Raw genomic sequence first — 19118 nt, 5'->3', positions numbered from 1 at the left:
ACTCTTCAGCAAGTTGCTAAAACATAAACAATTTCTGTTCCCCAGAATACAGACTCTTTAGCACTAACCCTAATAAACACAAATGGAGAAAGTTGTTATTTGGAATTTTCTCCAGATGTACACTAAGAATGCCTTTGCCACCTGGGTAAAGAAGTTTAAATGGAAAGAATACAAATGATGAAATAAAGGTGGTGCACGGAGAAATGCCACTAAAGAAACCAAACTAGCTGACAGAGGGAATGTGTGCCAATGACTGAAGAAGACAGCAACTGATGGAGATGACCCGAAGTACTTAAGAAGCCATCTGGTTTACATACACTCAATCTTAACTTGTTCTTGCTTTTCCTGCTGTGCAAGGCGAGCTGCAACTTCTTCGGGTGGTCGCTCCCGTACAGAAGTTGAGGATGCTTCCTCTTGCAGCAAAAGTAAATAAGAGGAAATCAAATTTCAGCACAGAATTTCAATAGCTCACAGGGGCATAAAAACACCACCGTACTTGCCAGCTCTATCAACTGAGGGCATTTTTGTCATCAGGATTCTAAAACTACATCATCAATGATTCCAACATGAAGAAACAGGGCGTCAGCTCTAAACCTGTTGCTTTAAAAGATTTACACAGACTCTGAAATTTAAAAAATTCCCTAAGCAAGACTGTAAATAAAACCAGTATATATGGGTACATACATACTGTCTAGAGGTTGCCTAGGCATTAAATAGTCCTGATGAGCAAATCGTTATAAAACCACAAATATAAATAAACTACCTGAAGCTGTAGGCTTGGATTTTCCTTCAATTCCAGGGTGATCAGTTTTTACAGATTCCTCGTGTTGAACTGCAGGGGCTGGGACTGACAGTGTATCACCTGCTGCAGAAATAATTTGAGCTGCCGCTGTAGGTCCTACAAATATACGTTACTCATGGTATTTATAGTTTCCTGGGTTAACAAAGAAGCATATAGGAATCTACTACTACTAGGACCAGGCAAGGCTTCCAGTAACAGTATTAAGTGGCATTAAATCTTAAAATATAAGACACGTGCATAAGATTTACATAACACGGAAAAGTAGTAACAAAGCAGATAACCAAAAAATATTTTCTAAGAGTGGTAGAGAAGAAAGGTGTGAGCAAGAACAGGATGACAGTTCTAAACACAAAAAGAAGAAAGGAAGGCTGAAGAAATTCAAGAGCTTATAAACACGTGTGGGAAGACAAAATGAGTAATTCTAGAGGTGAAAGGCAGGGGGGAAGAAAGAGCAACAGAATAGAGAGAAAAAAAAATTAAACGGAAAGCCTCATTTAAGAGATAAAGCTGGATTATCACAAAGCCTATTAACTGGTCTCTCTGCTCTGCTCTTGATCCCTTTATCTATTCTCCACCAAAGCCACTGATCTTATTAAAAGTCAGGTATCAATCAATACCCTGGCTCAGAACCCCCCTAACACCTTCCCATCACACTCAGAATATGAAGCAAAATTCTTGTAACGGCCTCCAAAGAGAACCACAATAGGCTTTCTGCTTCCTCTCGACCTCATTTGCTACTGTTCTCTTCTCCACTCCAGCTTCATATGCTCCTTACTAGGTAAATACACCAAGCCTTTGCGCTAGCTAATCCCTCTGTGTGGGATGCTTTTCTCCCACCAGCCTTTTATACATGTCTTATTCCCTTATCTCTTTCTAGTCTTTGCCCACTCCATTTTAAATTGCAATATTGCCCCCAACACATCACTTCTGACATCCTATACGCTTCACACGTATTTATATGATTTTCTTCTCCTCATCCCACTAAGGAATATTTGCAGAGTTTGTGTTTGTTTTTATTGTTTTGTTCATTGCTATAGCCCCAGTGCAAAAGCATATTTGGCATATAGTAGACAATTAGTGAATATATGAATAAAACAAAGAGGTTTAATCAAGGACAAAAGTGACTAAGGAGGAACATAGAAGTTCAAATGTATACTGAGCAGGTTAGTTAGGTAAGTGCCATAAATTATTGGTAACTCATGAAGGAAAAAAAAATCCCCAGACCACAGCTAGACCAAGACACTTTCATCACTGAGAGGAGAAAGAAACGGTAAAGAGGTAAGAAAAGAGAATAAATCTTAAAATTCAAAGAGGAGAAAAGACTAGGAGTCAGAGGGGAAAAACATAAAAGGAAAAATGTTGGGGCACCTGGGTGGTGCAGTTGGTTAAGCACCTGACTCTTGATTTTGGCTCAAGTCATGATCTCACAGTCGTGAGATTGAGCCCTTCGTCGGGCTCCATGCTGAACATGGAACCTGCATAGGATTCTCTCTTTCTCTCTCTCTCTCAAAATAAACATTAAGAAGAAAGAAAGAGAAAGTGTTGCAGGAAGACAATTCTTGCTGTTATCCTCACTCAGTAGCTATTCAGAATGAGGTCCAATTCCATATCCCATTCAACTCCTCTAAAATGAGTGCCAAAATGACAGGTGTGAATGAACACTCCTTTCCCAGGGTAAGAACTAGGGACCAGAAGAGTGAACGTGGGGTGGGGGCCCCCTCTTGACTCTGAGTACAAATACATTAAAACAGTTCATTTACCTATAATTTAAAAAAAAGGATTCTAAATGTAAGTACCTGTTGTTGAAGCTGGAATGTCTCCCTTCTGTTTTTGTACTTGAGAGGCAGGCTGTTTAGACTCTTTCATTACCTCTGATACACTAGAGATTTTTAGTGGACCAGACTCACTCTTGGAAATAAAACACAGGTAACATTTCAGATACAATATTATTTTTTTTTTTAAGGCAGCATACTGTAACTTGTATTATTACAAAAGTCTTTCAGGCTTTTCATACAAAGTTAACACTTTACAATATAATGTATTTTATTAACCACAGTAAGGGAAGAGAAGTCATCATCCTAGAAAAATGCAGTCCCAAAACTTCATTCCAAATGACTGGCCCACATTTTAGTAGTAACAAAGGCTTTTCTTAGGGCAACCAATAAAGTACATGATGTAGAACCTTCCCTTTAAACACCATTTCTTTTCCACATACAACGCTGAGAAGACCATTTCCATCTGCTTTCTAAATCAAATGTTGTTGCGTTGTGTATACATTCAGTTAGAAACAAGTAATTTTCAGAGGGTCTGAGTAAAACTGAAAGTTTGTTTCTTTAATCTCCCAGATTCATGCAATTGCACACTAAAATACACAACCCAATTTTAATATCCACTTCTTTCTCAGTTACCATCTGCCTCAAATTTAAGGCCTTATTCATTAACAAGACTGACAGATGATATACTGGCAAAAGTCACTGAGTACCAAAATATTTTGCCAGAACTTGACAAGGGGACTCAGATATCTCTAACAGGGCTACTCAAATATAATAGAAATAGTTCTGATCTCTGTCACTACCAGAAATTGGAAATATATGCATTTTCTTTTATTAAATTTTTATCATTTAAATCATGAAATACATGATCACTATAACAAGCAAACTAATACCGAGACATGACTTTACTGCTCCCTTCCCTTCCAGCACTCTCAGGTAGCCATTGCCAATAGCCTGAAATCTATCTTTCCACCCCTGAGCATAAGCTCAGGTATGTATACACATATACAATTTTTCATTTTTTAAACAAACTAAAGTAGGGTTATATTATACAAATTACCACATAACTCAGTTCTTGTTTTTGTTCTCATTTAATAATGTACCGTGGACAGTCTCTTCCAGGTCAAGAAATTATTTTTAGTTGCATAATATTCTAATTTAATTGCATATCTTAATGTAGTTGTAAACCCCACAATTTGGTCAACCATTCTATTTTGGAACATTCAAGTTGTTTTCTGCTTTTTTGTTGTTGTTGTTGTTGTGAAACATCCATGTCCATGTAACTGAAGAGTACTATAGTGTGGTCTCTGCGGGACAGTTTGCCAAAAAAGAGGAAGTGCTGGGTCAAAAAGGTTGTATATTTTTAGAAGATATTAACAGATCACTTTCACAGAAGGATCTAGCAATTCACACTTTCACAATAAACGTGTATGTACGTGTATCTGTGTATAAATAAGATCTATTTCCACACTAAGTCGTTCCATTCCTCTTATTTCCAATCCTGTGTCAAAACCTTACTGTTGTATTAAAGTAGGATTATAACAAAGTCCAATTACCTGGAAAAGCAAGTGTCCTCTGACCCCTCCCCACCCCAACACTGTTCTGAAATGTTCTTAGCTAGTTTTGTACATTACTTAATCCTTTCATGTGAACGTTAAAATCATCTTATCTGATTCTTCAACATGTAGAAAAATTCATTAGAATTCTTATTAGATGTATGTGTATGTGGTATGTATATACAGCTATACAAACATCATTTCTCTCAAAATTAAATTTCTCTCTCTCTTAAATTTCTAATCAAATTTAAGGGAAACTTGAGAGAAATGCATATATTAGAGAAAAATGACATTTTTTATGGTATTAAGTCCCATCCAGGAAAGTAACATTTGTCTCCATTTAGGCAGATCTTATTCCATGTCCATCAAAAAGATTTTAAGTTTATCTTCTCTCAATATTTATGATCTCTGCATAAATAATCACTTCGGCACAAAAAGGATTATCGTGAAATAAAATGTAAAATGCAGTTTCTAAAAGCAACAAATTGGTAATAATATGTGAGTAGAGAATGAATAAATAGTAAAAATTAAAAAATAAAAACACTACCTGCTCCTGTACTTCAGAGGTGAGAAAATACACTTTGGTGTATGCAGTGAAGGATGCAGGTCTTAAAGAGAATATTAGTAGGCAAAAGAAAGGAAGTCACTATGGGTACAAGACCACTAACGGAAAAACTGTGCAAATGGAAAGCAGCTTTGTTCTCTGCTTTAACACAGGCCCTTGAAACACTGCCTGGTACATAATAATCACTTGATGGACATTTGCTGAATAAATGAATGGAAAGCACAAGGCATACTTGCAACGTAAACTGGCACAAAGCCAAGGATTTATGTGCAGGACGATTTGGAGACAAGGCTGGAAAGGTAAGTAAGAGCCAGACTGCTAAGTGTGTTAAATATCAACCTGAACACCATCAAAAACCATAAACTACAGAAAATAAAGGAACAAATAGGCAGCTCCTAGGCTCACTTTTAACCACTCCTGGTTCTACTCTCCTTAGAACATGAAACAATCTCGAAAGTCTCTCTACATTCTACAGTCTCTGTCTTTCAAACGATAAGAAATGTATAAAACTTGCTGATTAAGTGATATCATGAAAATATCATGAAAATGTGATAGCACTTATTTTAGAAGATTCTCTGATACTGGTCAAGAGAATGGCCTAGGCTATGATGTGGGGTGGGGAGAGATCTCAGGGGTGGAGACTGGAAAGAAAGGGTTGGGGCACAAAGAAACAGGTCTAGCTTGGAGATGATAAAGGTCAGAAATGGGATAAGGACAGTGGTAATGCAAGAAAAAAATTAATATCAGAGATTAAACAAGATAGGATAGCTAACAAAATATAGGCAACTATGAAGATGAAGCCAAGAATCCTAACCTAACTATGTGACAGCATGGCACTATCTTTAACACAAAAAAAGCAAATCAGGAAGAGTGTAACTCTTGAGGTAGTACAGTATGGACCTGCCAAGTAATCCAAGTAGAAATGTTCAGCAAGATAGCTAGAGTGGAATAAGGGGAGGCCATGACGAGAGAGACAGACAAATCATCTACAAAAAATGACACTTGAAGTCATGTCAAGCAAGAAAAGAACACTACTCTGAACTGTTCAGCCTGTCTCCATGCTCCTAGAATTACGCCCAACCATTTCTCCTGGGTCATGTAAGTTCAAATAGACCCAACATTTTAGAATGAATCCACAGAATTCTGTTCCTTGACTACTAAAGCTGCAAAACTGCCTCTCTTGGCCAGCAAACACAGCAGTTTTAAAGTTCATATGGAAGAATAAATGATGTGGAAGACTGTTTTGAAAAAGCATGATAGGGCTGGGGGAGGGTGTGAGAGGACATTTGCTTTTCCAAATATTAACTTTGTTACAGGACTGGTCTGTAGTCTACCCTAGAGAAAAGAAATCCACCCAATTTCTAAGGAAGGAGTCAGCTATGTCCAGCCTCACAGCATAAACACCCAAAGTTAAATCAGCAAAAATCCACAATCTCTTTTGTAAATTTTTATTCAAAGCAGTTGTTTGAATGAAGAATATTTAAGATGTTTAAAAAAATTTTAGGCCTGATTTGGGGCGGGTGGGGGGAGGTGACACTCTGAATATGCACCAAGTCCCAGAAATACCAGAAGGTATTCCTATCAACCAATCAGTAAGTAGCTCAAAATTCTGTGACTCTTGTTTTGTGGTCTAAAAAGAGCCAGTACTAACTAGAACCACTTGGGTTCTGTGTCATGACCATTCTATGTTTATGTTTTTAGTGTTCTAAGTCACAGCTTGATAGCTGCAACAGTGAAGGCTGTCAGAGAACACTCTCCGTCCACAGGGCAGACACAGTTACCTCTGCCCAATCGGCCTCTTCCATTTACCCTCGTGTGCCATGCAATTATTTTCTATGTGGTGGGTACTTAATGAGAACCCTTAACTCCAAAGGGATAAAAATCCAACTCTACAGATTAATGTTAAAGAAAACTAACAAACACACATCTGGAAAATTCTACTTAATTATACATATATTTTCAAGATGAAAACAACATGCTTTTACAAGTATTCCGTAGGATAAACTGAAATATTTTTATGACTCTTACCGGCTTCTTTGGCAATGGAACAGGATAAGGTGGGGAACCAAGAACCATCTCAAAGAGTTTGTCTGAGTAAGGTATGGTTTTCTCTACACTTTCCCGAAAATGGGAATCCCATTTTGCATACAGGATAGTGCCACCAATACCTCCACCAACAAACAAAAGGCCAGCTCCCGCAATTTTGCCAGGAGACAACCTAAGTGAGAGAAATAGGAAACACATTTATATTCCTTGGCTCTCCCACACCAACTTCCTTAGACCAATGGTAAGGGTCTTAAAGACCCCTAACCTCTACCTCTCCACTGCTGATTCAGATTTCAGCAGCCAAGTTTATTTCTATAGCTGCACATCATCTTTCACTGATTTGCTTTAAAACATATCTGCAATAGAAAATAACATTTATGGATAACTACATTTTTTTAAGTACAGTAATATCTAGAGTAGGAAGAATTAAGTAACCTTAAAATTCAAGACGTTAAAAAATTTTCAAGATGTCCACAATCACAAGATTTCCTCTGAACCCAGAAAAGAAATACTTTCAAAGCTCCTCTCTCCTTAATAACATTTCTGTAAATACAGTAAAATAAATCCTTTACAAAAGAAAGACAATAAAAATATCAAATAAAACAAACACTTTTGAAGTTACAATGTGCTAAGTACTAAATAGACATCTATTTGCCACAGAATGGAAGACAGCACATGAGGGAGGGAGGCTGTCTACCTTGGATGTCACCTAACTACAAAAGAACTAAAAGGAGGATCATAACAAATTTTCGCCTACAAATAAATAATGCTCCAAAAATATTACAGCAAACCTCCAGTGTCTATACCCCTTAACAAAAAAATTTTAAGCAGCTATTCCCATATTCATGGAAAACACATATGCACACACATCCCTCAACAACAGTTAAAGGTCTGTTGACAGGGAGACCACATACCTAGAACTGCCTGAAGTAGAATATCTACGGCATGGTCGTAATGGACGTAGGACAAACTTCCCACAGAGACAGCTCTAGAGAGGAAAGAGAAAACGTCACAACCAATGCACAAGGAATCTGGGATGCTTTTAGGGTGGTAACTCAGATGAAGAATTTTTATTACAAATGTCTTTGTTAAACAAAAAATTATTTTACTTTGAGAAATTAACTTATAGACCCTTAACAAGAGTGATGCTTCCAGTACCCCAAGGTTCAGGTTAGATAATTTTTAAGATTAAAAAAATTATCAGATTATGATCAATTAGCACTTTCAAGTGTTATGTATGCTAATTATTTCTTGGATACAACTGGAATTTGCCACATGCTTTTCTAGTTGGCAAGAAAAAGTAAAACAACAGCATAAAATATCTATTTTTACTTTGTAAGCTTTAGACATCTGAAAAATCACCCATACAAAACACCACATTGTAGGATGTATACAAATCCATTCAGGGGAGAGATCCAATCTTAGGTTAATTTATCTAGAAAAATTGATCTTATCCCGTCTATACGATAACTATGGGGCCAGTCAATTCCTACAGACACTCATTTAAATCCAGAAGTACATCTTGGTTTTTGCATAGTGTATAATTAAACTAAAAGCCAATAATTTTAAGAAAAAAATGTCAATGTTGTAAATGCTCAGTAATTACCTCCATGTAACTACTAATCTATTTTTACCCGAAAGCAAATGATCAGACCAACACTTTGAAATTTGTTTTAATCAAAGTAAAGCACGTAAATGCAAATGTTTCTTAACAATATGCAGATCCCTCAAATAAAACAAATGAACACGTATCTAAATACCATTGGGGAAGGTTTTGATAAATTTAAAGCTATTCATAGCAATCAATCTGAAATTTCAAATTTATTGCATCAACAAAATCTTTCTTTATACCAAGTAGAAAATCAAACTACAACAAGTCAAAGGGGAAGAATGTGTTCTCTAGGTTTCTTGATGAAATTGCATTCAAAGAATGTCAGAAAAACACAAACTTTCTTTTAGAAGTATTGATCAAAGGACACATAAAATTACTCTAGAATTACAGTTGCAATTTACACTCTATTTGCCAAAGCCTAAAGGTAAACATTAATGTCACAACACGTTTAGGAAAAAAAAAACAAAACAAGCAGCTAGATGTTTTACAACATGTAAAGCAGTTATAGTCGGTATTTTTAAAGTATTTCAATTGCTACCTAACATCGAGAATTCTCAACATCTTTCTACTGCATTTAATAGAAAGGCATGTTTTCCTACTATTCTATAAAGTGGCTTATGTAGGGGCGCCTGGATGGCTCAGGTCATGATCTTGCAGTGTGAGTTCAAGCCCCACATCGTCGGGCTCTGTGCTGACAACTCAGAGCCTGGAGCCTGCTTCGGATTCTGTGTCTCCCTCTCTCTCCGCCCCTCCCCCGCTCATGCTCTGTCTCTGTCAAAAATAAAAATAAACATTAAAAAAAATTTTTTTTTAAAGTGGGTTATGTGGAAGTTTAAACAGAATTGCATCTACTTTGATAGGTCAACAACTCCATCTTGTTGACTTAGAAAAGAAATATTAGGAAACCACTAAAGTTGTATTTATTTAAGGTTCTATTCTTTACTTTCAGCGGTACAAAAAAGTATTCAAAAGTTAAGACACTTTTTTTTTTTTAATTTTTTGAGAGAGAGCGCGTAAGCGGGGAAGGAGCAGAAAGAGGGAGACAGAATCTGAAGCAGGCTCCAGGCTCTGAGCTGTCAGCACAGCCCAACACTGGGCTCAAACTCCCGAACCACAAGATCATGACCTGAGCTGAGGTTGGACACTTAAGTAACTGAGCCACCCAGGCGCCCCAAAAGTTAAGACACTGTTAACGGTGAGTAATTAGATAACTGAAGCATCAAGCAGCAAACATAATAGTGGAAAAGTGAATCCAAGTACAAAACCAAATGAACACTAAAACTCAACAATACCCTATTTCACATCAATTTGTTTTTTAACCTGTTTCTTTATCTACCTTCTACTTTTGACCCTCTTCCCTCCGCTGATAGAATGTTATCTGATGTGACTGTAAGTTTATAGTTCCTAGTATTAACTTCAAATGTAAATTTTTAAATAAAAATTCCAAAGATTTAGTTGCATATAAGGTGGTCTCTCTCACAACTTCTGTCCCCCCAAGCCACTCAGATCTCTCCGTAAGCAACAAATGCTATCAGCTTCTTGTATATCCAGAGATATTCTGTGACAGAGAATTCCTGAAACACTCCCTTTACAGAAGATACCATAATACATACCTAGTTCTGAACTAAAGTTCATTCAACAATATGTATTTGAGATCGTATCAGTAAATGAACTCTTCCTAGTGGGTGTAATTCATTATTCCATTGTATGGATGTTATTTAATGTATTTAACCAGAACCCCTTTGATGGACAGTGAGGTTACTCTAAATTTTTGTTATAATAAATAATGTTGCCTGGGAAATCTACATCATTTTGGGTCAATTCTTTAAGTAAAATTTGCAATGTTGATAAATATTGCCTGAGTAGCCCAACTGTCCCCTAGTAGTGAGAGAGTATGTTTTCTCACAGCCTTCCAGACACACTTTCAGTGTAGTTTTAATCACCATTTCCTTTATGACTGTATATCTTTTCATGTATTTATGATATTTTTATTTACTTTTCTATGAATGATCAGATTGTATCCTTTGACTTTTATTATTTTTTTATTATTGCTGTTTATATGGACTTTTTCCCTAAAATAAAAGTGTTCAGTGAACATTTCCATATACCATTTCACTTCTTTTTTTTAAGTATAGCTGACACACAATGTTACATTAGTTTCAGGTATACAACATAGTGATTTAACAACTCTGTTATGCTATGCTCACCCCAAGTGTAGCTATCATGTCACCATACAACACTTTTATAATATCAATGACTACATTCCCTATACTACACCTTTTATTTCTTTGACTTATTCATTCTATAACTGGAACTCTGTGCCTCTCAGTTCTCTTTACCCATTTTGTCCTTTCCCCATCACACATCCCCTCCCCTCTGGCAATTGTTATTCTCCGTATTTATAGGTCTGATTCTGCTATCTATTCATTTGTTTAGATTCCTTTTTAAAAAAAAAATTTTTATGTTTATTTTTGAGAGACAGAGACAGAGCGTGAGCAGGGGAAGGGCCGAGAGAGAGGGAGACACAGAATCTGAAGCAGGCTCCAGGCTCTGAGCTGTCAGCACAGAGCCCGACATGGGGCTCAAACCCATGAACCGAACAGTGAGATCATGACCTGAGCCAAAGTCGGCCACTCAACCAACTGAGCCACCCAAGCACCCCTCATTTGTTTAGATTCCACACACAAGTGAAATCATGGTATCTGTCTTTCTCTGTTTTGACCACTTTTAAATAAGACTGGACTTCTTCATATTCTTTTCTCTTTATATATAAAGAGAAATTAGCCATGTGTCTGCTAATTCCAAATGTTTTTATCCAGTTTGTGATCTGATTTTTTCTTTGTTCATGGTAGTTTATGCCATGCAAAAAACTACTTTAATATAGGCAAAACTGTCAATCTTTTCTTATATGGCTTCTAGGTTTTCTCATATTCTTAGAAAGCCACCCTCAGATTATAAAGTAATTCTTCAATATTTCTTCTACTCTCATAGTTTCATTTTTTTAAATATATAAATCTTTGAAATTAGTGTAAAATATGGATTCAAGTTTATTTTTTCCAAATGTCTATTCAGTCATCCCTAAATCATAGACTGAACAATCAGTTTTTTTCCAATAATTTGAAATGCCACCTTTAAAACACACCAAATGCCTTGCTGCATTTAGATTTCTTATTTTGTTCCACTGATCTACACTAATTCTACAATGTTTTAACTACTGCATCTTAGAATTAGCTTTTGGGGCACCTGGGGAGCTCAGTCAGTTGAGCATCCAACTTCAGCTCAAGTCATGATCTCTCAGTTGTGGCTTTGAACCCCACGTCGGACTCTGTGCTGACAGCTCAGAGCCTGCGGCCTGCTTCGGATGCTGTGTCTCCCTTTCTCTCTGCCCCTCCCCAGTTTGCACTCGGGCTTGTTCGCTCTCTCTCAAAAAATAAATAAACATTAAAAAAAATTTTTTTAAAAGAAAGAATTAGCTTTTAATCTGGTAGGGCTTGTCCTCTCTTAAGTACTATTATTTTTCAGAATTTTTCTGGATATTCCTTTTTTTTTTTTTTTTGAAAGCTGAGCTATCAAAGTGCTTTCAATTAAACATACCATTATAAAATGAACCCTGACTTAAGAGTGTATTAAATGTGAAAAAAAATTATCTTTTATGGCCAAAAATTGATACCAATCAAGTTTCCTACTTCTGTATGAGAAAAAAGTAGAAATGATGACTGTATCATGACTCAAATTTATAGTATCTAAACCAGTGGCTCTTGATTTTAAAAAAATTAAGTATCCTACTCATTAGCCAACAATATGTAGCATGTAATATCCTAAAGCAGTTGTAAAAGTCAGAAATTTATGGTTTTACCACCCAAGTATGAGTATGAGCCCATATACCATATGCAGTTTTACCTATATTTAAAAAAAAATCTCTTCTAAGTCTCTTTTAATCTATGAGTTTTCCTTCCAATAATTAATTTATTGAAGAACCTGGGTTACTTGATCTGTAGAATTTTCCACAGACTAGATGTTGCTTAAGATACGATTTAACATGATCCTGTCTTCTGCATTTCCCGCAAACCAGAGTTAGAGCCAGACACCTGCTCAGACTCGGGTTTATTCTCTCTGGCAAAACTTTAGGTGGTGTCGTGTTCTCTCAGCAGGAGGCACTCAAAGGCTGGTTATCTCTCTTTTTATGATGTTATCAACTGTGTTGATGTACAATGTCTAGATCCATTAATTTACTGGAAGTTGCAAAAAGTGGTAATTCTACTATTTTTCATTTATTATTTGACATATTTTTCAAGAGATATTTTTCCTCATCTACAGTTTGGTTACCCAAAGTACAGTTCATAAGGCAGGATAAATGCTTCTTTTTATCTTTTTATCCATTTATTATCCATTTTTATCTACTTATACTCTGATAATCACCAATTGTGAGTTTTAGGGGTTTTTGTTCATTTATTCATTGTGACAAATTGTATTTTCCAAAAATTATTACATTTCCCATCTGACCTGGTTTTCCAGAACCTTGTCATTTTCCCCGGAACCTTGCAACTTCATGAGACCTCAAAAATCTCCTAACACAGCCCAGAAATCTTCAGAACTAAAATGTAATATGTTATTTATATAATCAATGTTTTCGTTTGTATAATTTTTACCCATATAATACGTATTATTTATTATTATAAGATAAACGATGTTATTTAATACCACTAAGTTTGGGGTAATCTGTTATATAACCATAACCAAATGGATACTTGTACCTAGAAGCAACGGGCTGCTGCAGTAAAACATCAAGCATGTGGGGTGCATGGAGGGTGAGAGTTGGAAGGACCTTGAAGAGACTTAGCAGAAGCCTAATGGTCTTCATGGAAACCACTGGTGAGGGCTTCAGAAAAGTGAGAAAAATGTTTTGGAAACCTGGAGGAAAAAGGATCTCTGTGTGTGGTGTCTGAAGTTTGTTAAAGTTGTCACCTGTGGTAAGGCATGACAAACAGAAAATTAGGAGCTATACCTAATGAACTGATAAGATTTAGCTAGAGAGTTTCAAGCAGAATGCTCAAGAGTACCAACTAGTTTCTTTTAGCAGAGTATAAGGGTAAAAATGAGCTTCAAACAAGCCACAAAACCTGTCTAGCTTTCAAGTACAATTTAAAGGAAACATTAAGGAGCTAGGACTTGATAAGTTCAAAAATAAAACTGTTTCTCATTCTCAGCCTTTCCAGTCTGCAAAAATACTTGAAGACCTCAAAGTTCTAAGGAGGTGCTCTTCACAGAATCTTTTCACACACAGAAAAGGCCCCTTGGGAATCCTAAGGGAATACTTCCACAGTCTTTTTGTTAAACAACAGGGCTACAGAGAATCTTAAGGGTTTTACTCCATAGCAGCCTCACAGGGAGTCCAAAACGGCAAAGGGCTTAATCTTAATATTTGTGGGTGTAGCTTTTGTCTCATGGAGAAAACCCCAGAAAGACCCACAGGAAACCCAAAGTTAAGATAATAATATTTTCTGGAAAAGGAAGGATAATTCAAGGGATGAAACCAAGAGCCCAGAGTAGAACCAAGGGCTACGAAGGATCATTACCAACCAGTACAAATTAAGATATCAGCAACACATGCTGTATGTAAATACCGCTATATTCCTCTGAAAGTTAGTTTGAACACCTGTTTTCAATTTTTTGTTGAGGTGGAATTGCAGGGTCATATGTTTTCTATGTCTAACTCTGCATCGTTTTACATTTCCACCAGCAATGTAGGAGGGTTCAATTTCTCTACATCCTGACACCTGTTATTTTCTGTTTTTATTATAGGCATTCTAGAGAGCATGAAATGGCTATTTCATTGTGGACCTGATTTGCATTTCCCTAACGTCAACAGATTTTCAACATCTTTTCATGTGCTTTTTTAATGTTTATTTTTGAGAGAGAGAACTCACACAGGGGAGGGGAGGGGGGGGGAGACAGAGGATCCAAAGTGGGCTCTGTGCTGACAGTATCAAGCCTGATGTGGCGCTTGAACTCACAAACCGTGAGATAGGACCTGAGCCGCAGTCAAACGCTTAACCGACTGAGCCACCCAGGCGCCCCTCATGTGCTTCTAAATATCTTGTTTGGATTAATGTCTATTCAAGTCCCTTGCCCCATGTTTTATTTGGGTTGTCTTTTAGTTGTTGACCTGTAGGAGTTCTTTACATATTCTGGATATTAGATCCTTATCAGATACGTGGTTTGAAAATATTTTCTCCCACTCTTTTCACTCCTTTGATGAGTAAAAATTTTTTATTCTGATGAAATCCAATTTATCTTTTGGAGTCATATCTAAGAAACCATTGCCACATCCACTTTGACCTCTAGAGCTCTCTTTCTTAAGCAGCAAGTTAATCTCTCTATATAAACTAAATATCCTACTTTAACACACTTTCTGAGTTCTGGAATTCCTTTTACTAATAATACTAGATGATAATAATAACATCTAAACTTATGATGTAGAAAAACCTATGCTGTTTCAAAGCAATCTGCCTTGACACATAACTTTGTAATATTGTAAGGTTAGCATTGCTATTTCTAACCTACAGAAACATGATTTTTAAAAGCTGATATGATAAAACATACAACTCCCATATTATGTTCTTGCACAAACCCTCTATTCCTTAGCTCCAAACTAACACGAACATACAAAAAGAAACCACAACCTGGAAACAAGTAACTATAATAAATAATCCCCTCACATGAACCCTATCTGGAGGTTCCAGGTTTTCCCTCTAGATATTGCTGGTTGCTATAACTGATGATGTTTTGGTGGGTTTTGTCATAAGGATTCCTCCCACACAAACAAGACATCCAGAAGTTAATGCCCAGTTCTACATTTGAAATGCAGATTAGTATGTGACAACTTAAGTTTTTCTACGTTAACTTAAAATATTTTATAAGAATCATGAAGGGGCGCCTGGGTGTCGGTTAAGCCCCGACTTCGGCTCAGGTCATGATCTCACAGTTCGTGAGTTCGAGCCCCGCATCGGGTTCTGTGCTGACATCTCAGAACCTGGAGCCTGCTTCAGATTCTGTGTCTCCCCCCCTCTCTCTCTGCTCCTTCCCCAGTAGTGCTCTGTCTCTGTCTCTCAAAAATAAACAAACATTACAAAAAAAAATTTTTTTTCTTAAAGAATCATGAATTAAGGTTAAAAATATATCACACCAAACAAATGCAATAAGTTTGGCACTAAGCAGCATTATCTCTCAGCATAGACACATTCTGTATCTAAGTACCCTTCAGTTACAACAAGGAAATGGCAGATATTAATCAATATGGCAAAAGAAATAACTTAACACTTTAATTTTCCCTGCATATATGTATGTATATGATTCATATATTCTCACTCGCATGTCTTAAGTTATGGTGTAAAATTTATTCCAAAATGGTTTGAAAGTCACTGGCCTAAAGAAATGAAAATAAGGAAAAATAAAAACGACTCTAGTATGGGTAAAAGCAAACAGCAAGCTTCATGATATATTAAACTACTTTCTACCGTGTGTGCTTGGCAGACATTACTACTAACATATTGTTTCACAGTCCTAATAAAAAAAAAAAGAATTCTAGAAGATGACAGCTAAAAATGTCCACACACAAATTCAATCTGAAACTAGTCCTGCTATCAAACTGGTCATAAACAAACTGGCTTTGTCAACCCTCAAGAACAACGTTTCTTTCTCTTAAGTGATACACAGATAAGATTCTGTATATGCAGATGACCACTACCAAATGGATAGTTTGGGAGAGGGCTAGGCTAGGCTGAAAACCCAGGTCCTCCAAACACCCCCAACTCAACAAAGGTTGGGCCTGGTGATGCAGTCAGTACTGAGATTAAGATGACAAATGGTGTTAAGTCTGAGAAATAAACTGAGGAAAAATTAGAGCTCTGAAGCACATTTCTGGAAAGAAAGAGGACACAAAACAGAATAATTCATTTCTACTGAATATCTACACGTAAGGAATTTAGGGATGATAAGTCCAGACACAAAGAATAAGACAGATGCCATGTGATGGTTAATTTTATGTCAACTTAGAGGGTGTTTTTGTTTTTTTGTTTTTTTTTTAATTTTTTTTTTCAACGTTTATTTATTTTGGGGACAGAGAGAGACAGAGCATGAACGGGGGAGGGGCAGAGAGAGAGGGAGACACAGAAACAGGCTCCAGGCTCCGAGCCATCAGCCCAGAGCCCGACGCGGGGCTCGAACTCACAGACCGCGAGATCGTGACCTGGCTGAAGTCGGACGCTTAACCGACTGCGCCACCCAGGCGCCCCTTAGAGGGTGTTTTTGGAGGAGACTAACATTTAAATCAGTGAATTGTGCCATAAAGCAGATTGCCTTCAACAATGTAGGTGGGCCTCATCCAATCAGTTGAAGGTCTAACCAGAACAAAAAGACCAGCCTCCCCCAAAAGAGGGAGAATTCTCCAGCAGACTGCTTTCATTCTGGAACTGCACATCAGCTCCCCAGGTCACTGGCCTTCAGACTAAAACTGCACCACAGGCTCGCCTGGGTCTCTGCATATCAAGCCTGCTAGCTCCATTGCAGATGTTGGACTTGCCAGCTTCCAAAACTGCGTAAGCCAATTCCACACAATAAATCCTTTTATTTATATACGTATCCTATTGGTTCTGTTACTCTGGAGAACCCTAACACATGATCAGAGATTCTAAAACCTATGGGGCTTTAAGTGAGGTCACATGTACTCATGGAGATTAAGAAAAATTAACAGAAAATAATTTATTTTTTAATTCAAACATGTCATAAATATTTACTGAGCATTATTAGGAGCCAAGTACTGACTAGGGTCAGTACTAGAAATAGAGCAGTAAAGGACACAATCCCGTTGTGGAGCTTACATTTTAATGTGGCAAAGACGCGATAAATATACATTATGTCAGCTTTTGGTAAGAGCTATAAAGTAAATGTAGGGTAGGGGTAAGTTCAGAGGCATGCAAGGGAAGGAGAGAGTGGTCAAAGTTCTATATTAGATAGGAGAGGCCTCTCTGAAGGGAAGGTGACATTTGAGAAAATATCAAAATGAAAGAAGCTAAGCAAAAATGTGTGGGAAGACTTCAGGGCAAAAGAAACAGCAAATGAAAAGGCAATGAGACTAAAATAAAATAGGAACAAAAGGTAATGAGGTATGCGCTAGAGATATCAAGACAGAACAAGGCAGAGTAGAAAAATGAAATAGGCAAAGAGTAGATCGTGAAGGGCCCGGTGGGTGTGGTAAAGAGTTTATATTTTATTCTCAATGTGATAGAATGTGAATGAAGGGCATGCCATGATCCGTACGCTTTTTAAAAAAGACTTCATTAACTACTACATAAAGAATTGACTCTAGAAGGGCAATGGTAAAAGCAGGAAAACAGGGGCGCCTGGGTGGCGCAGTCAGTTAAGCGTCCGACTTCAGCCAGGTCACGATCTCGCAGTCCGGGAGTTCGAGCCCCGTGTCGGGATCTGGGCTGATGGCTCAGAGCCTGGAGCCTGTTTCCGATTCTGTGTCTCCCTCTCTCTCTGCCCCTCCCCCGTTCATGCTCTGTCTCTCTCTGTCCCAAAATAAATAAACGTTGAAAAAAAAAATTAAAAAAAAAAAAAAGCAGGAAAACATTAAAGAAGATGAAGTTTGATGGAGTGGAAAGGACTGTGACAAATAGAATATTCTGGATAAAGTTGACACATCAAACAAGGAAAAGAAAATCTGAGTACAAAGCTCAAAAGAAGCTAGTCATCTGCTTCGGAATTAAAATTCTGAGAATTGATATAATCCCAAGTAAGAGTATATAGAGAGATGGAACAATGAGATCTCACTACACATGTATTAGAATGGCCCAAGTCCCTAACACTGACAATACCAAATGCTGATAAGGATGTGGAACACAAACTCCCATTCAACACTCCTGGGAATGCAAAAACGGTTCAGCCACTTTGAAAGATAGTTTGGCAGTTTCTTACAAAACTAAACAGATAATAAAGCAATCATGCACCTTGGTATTTACCGAAAAAAAGCTGAAAACTTCTGTCCACAGAAAACCCTGCACATGAATGTTTAGAGCAGGTTTATTCGTAATTGCTAAAACTTGGAAGCAACCAAGATATCCTTCAGCAGGTGAATGGATAAATAAACCGTGGTACATTATTATTCAGTGCTTAAAAAATTAAAAAAAAAAAAACTATCAAGCCCTGAAAAGACATGGAAGAAAGTTAAATGCATATTACTAAGTGAAAGAAGCCAATGTGAAAAGGCTACATAGTGTATGATTCCATCTATAGGACATTCTGGAAAGGCAAAACTATGGATAATAAAAAGATCAGTGGTTGCCAGGAGGTGAGGAAAGAAAGTGATAAGTGGAAAATAGAAAATTTTTAAGACAGTGAAAATGTTCTGTGCAATACCATAATGACTGATACATGTCATCATATATCTGTCCAAACCCAGACAATGTACAACACCAAAAGTGAAACCCAATGTAAACTATGCACTTTGGGTGATTAAAATATGCCCATGTTAAGTTCATCGATTGTAATAAACGTTCTACTCTGATGGGGGATACTGATAATGGAAGAAGCTATGCATGTGTAAAGCTAAAACCGCTCTTAAAAAAGTTAAGTACTGGGGCGCCTGGGTGGCGCAGTTGGTTGGGCGTCCGACTTCGGCCAGGTCACGATCTCGCGGTCCGTGAGTTCGAGCCCCGCGTCGGGCTCTGGGCTGATGGCTCAGAGCCTGGAGCCTGTTTCCGTA

At 37.3% G+C, this 19118-nt stretch overlaps 1 protein-coding gene across 6 annotated transcripts in view; it reads right to left on the bottom strand.

Annotated features, from left to right (window-relative positions):
* IMMT (inner membrane mitochondrial protein) overlaps positions 1-19118 on the bottom strand; it is a 41518-nt gene that overhangs the window by 18007 nt on the left and 4393 nt on the right. Inside the window, exons 2-6 of one of the 6 annotated variants that reach the window (XM_040496847.1) lie at positions 7656-7729; positions 6724-6913; positions 2599-2710; positions 764-898; positions 318-413 (exon numbers count right to left, since the gene is read on the bottom strand). In XM_040496847.1, coding sequence (XP_040352781.1) covers positions 318-413; positions 764-898; positions 2599-2710; positions 6724-6913; positions 7656-7729 — 607 coding nt within the window. The remainder of the gene's footprint in view (positions 1-317; positions 414-763; positions 899-2598; positions 2711-6723; positions 6914-7655; positions 7730-19118) is intronic. The other 5 variants (XM_040496848.1, XM_040496849.1, XM_040496850.1 and 2 more) reach the window with 5 other exon arrangements.

Source organism: Herpailurus yagouaroundi, unplaced genomic scaffold, assembly GCF_014898765.1.
Source record: "Herpailurus yagouaroundi ecotype Mexico unplaced genomic scaffold, PumYag 188, whole genome shotgun sequence".
Lineage (NCBI taxonomy): Eukaryota > Metazoa > Chordata > Mammalia > Carnivora > Felidae > Herpailurus > Herpailurus yagouaroundi.
This window is presented reverse-complemented; position numbering and strand designations above follow the sequence as displayed.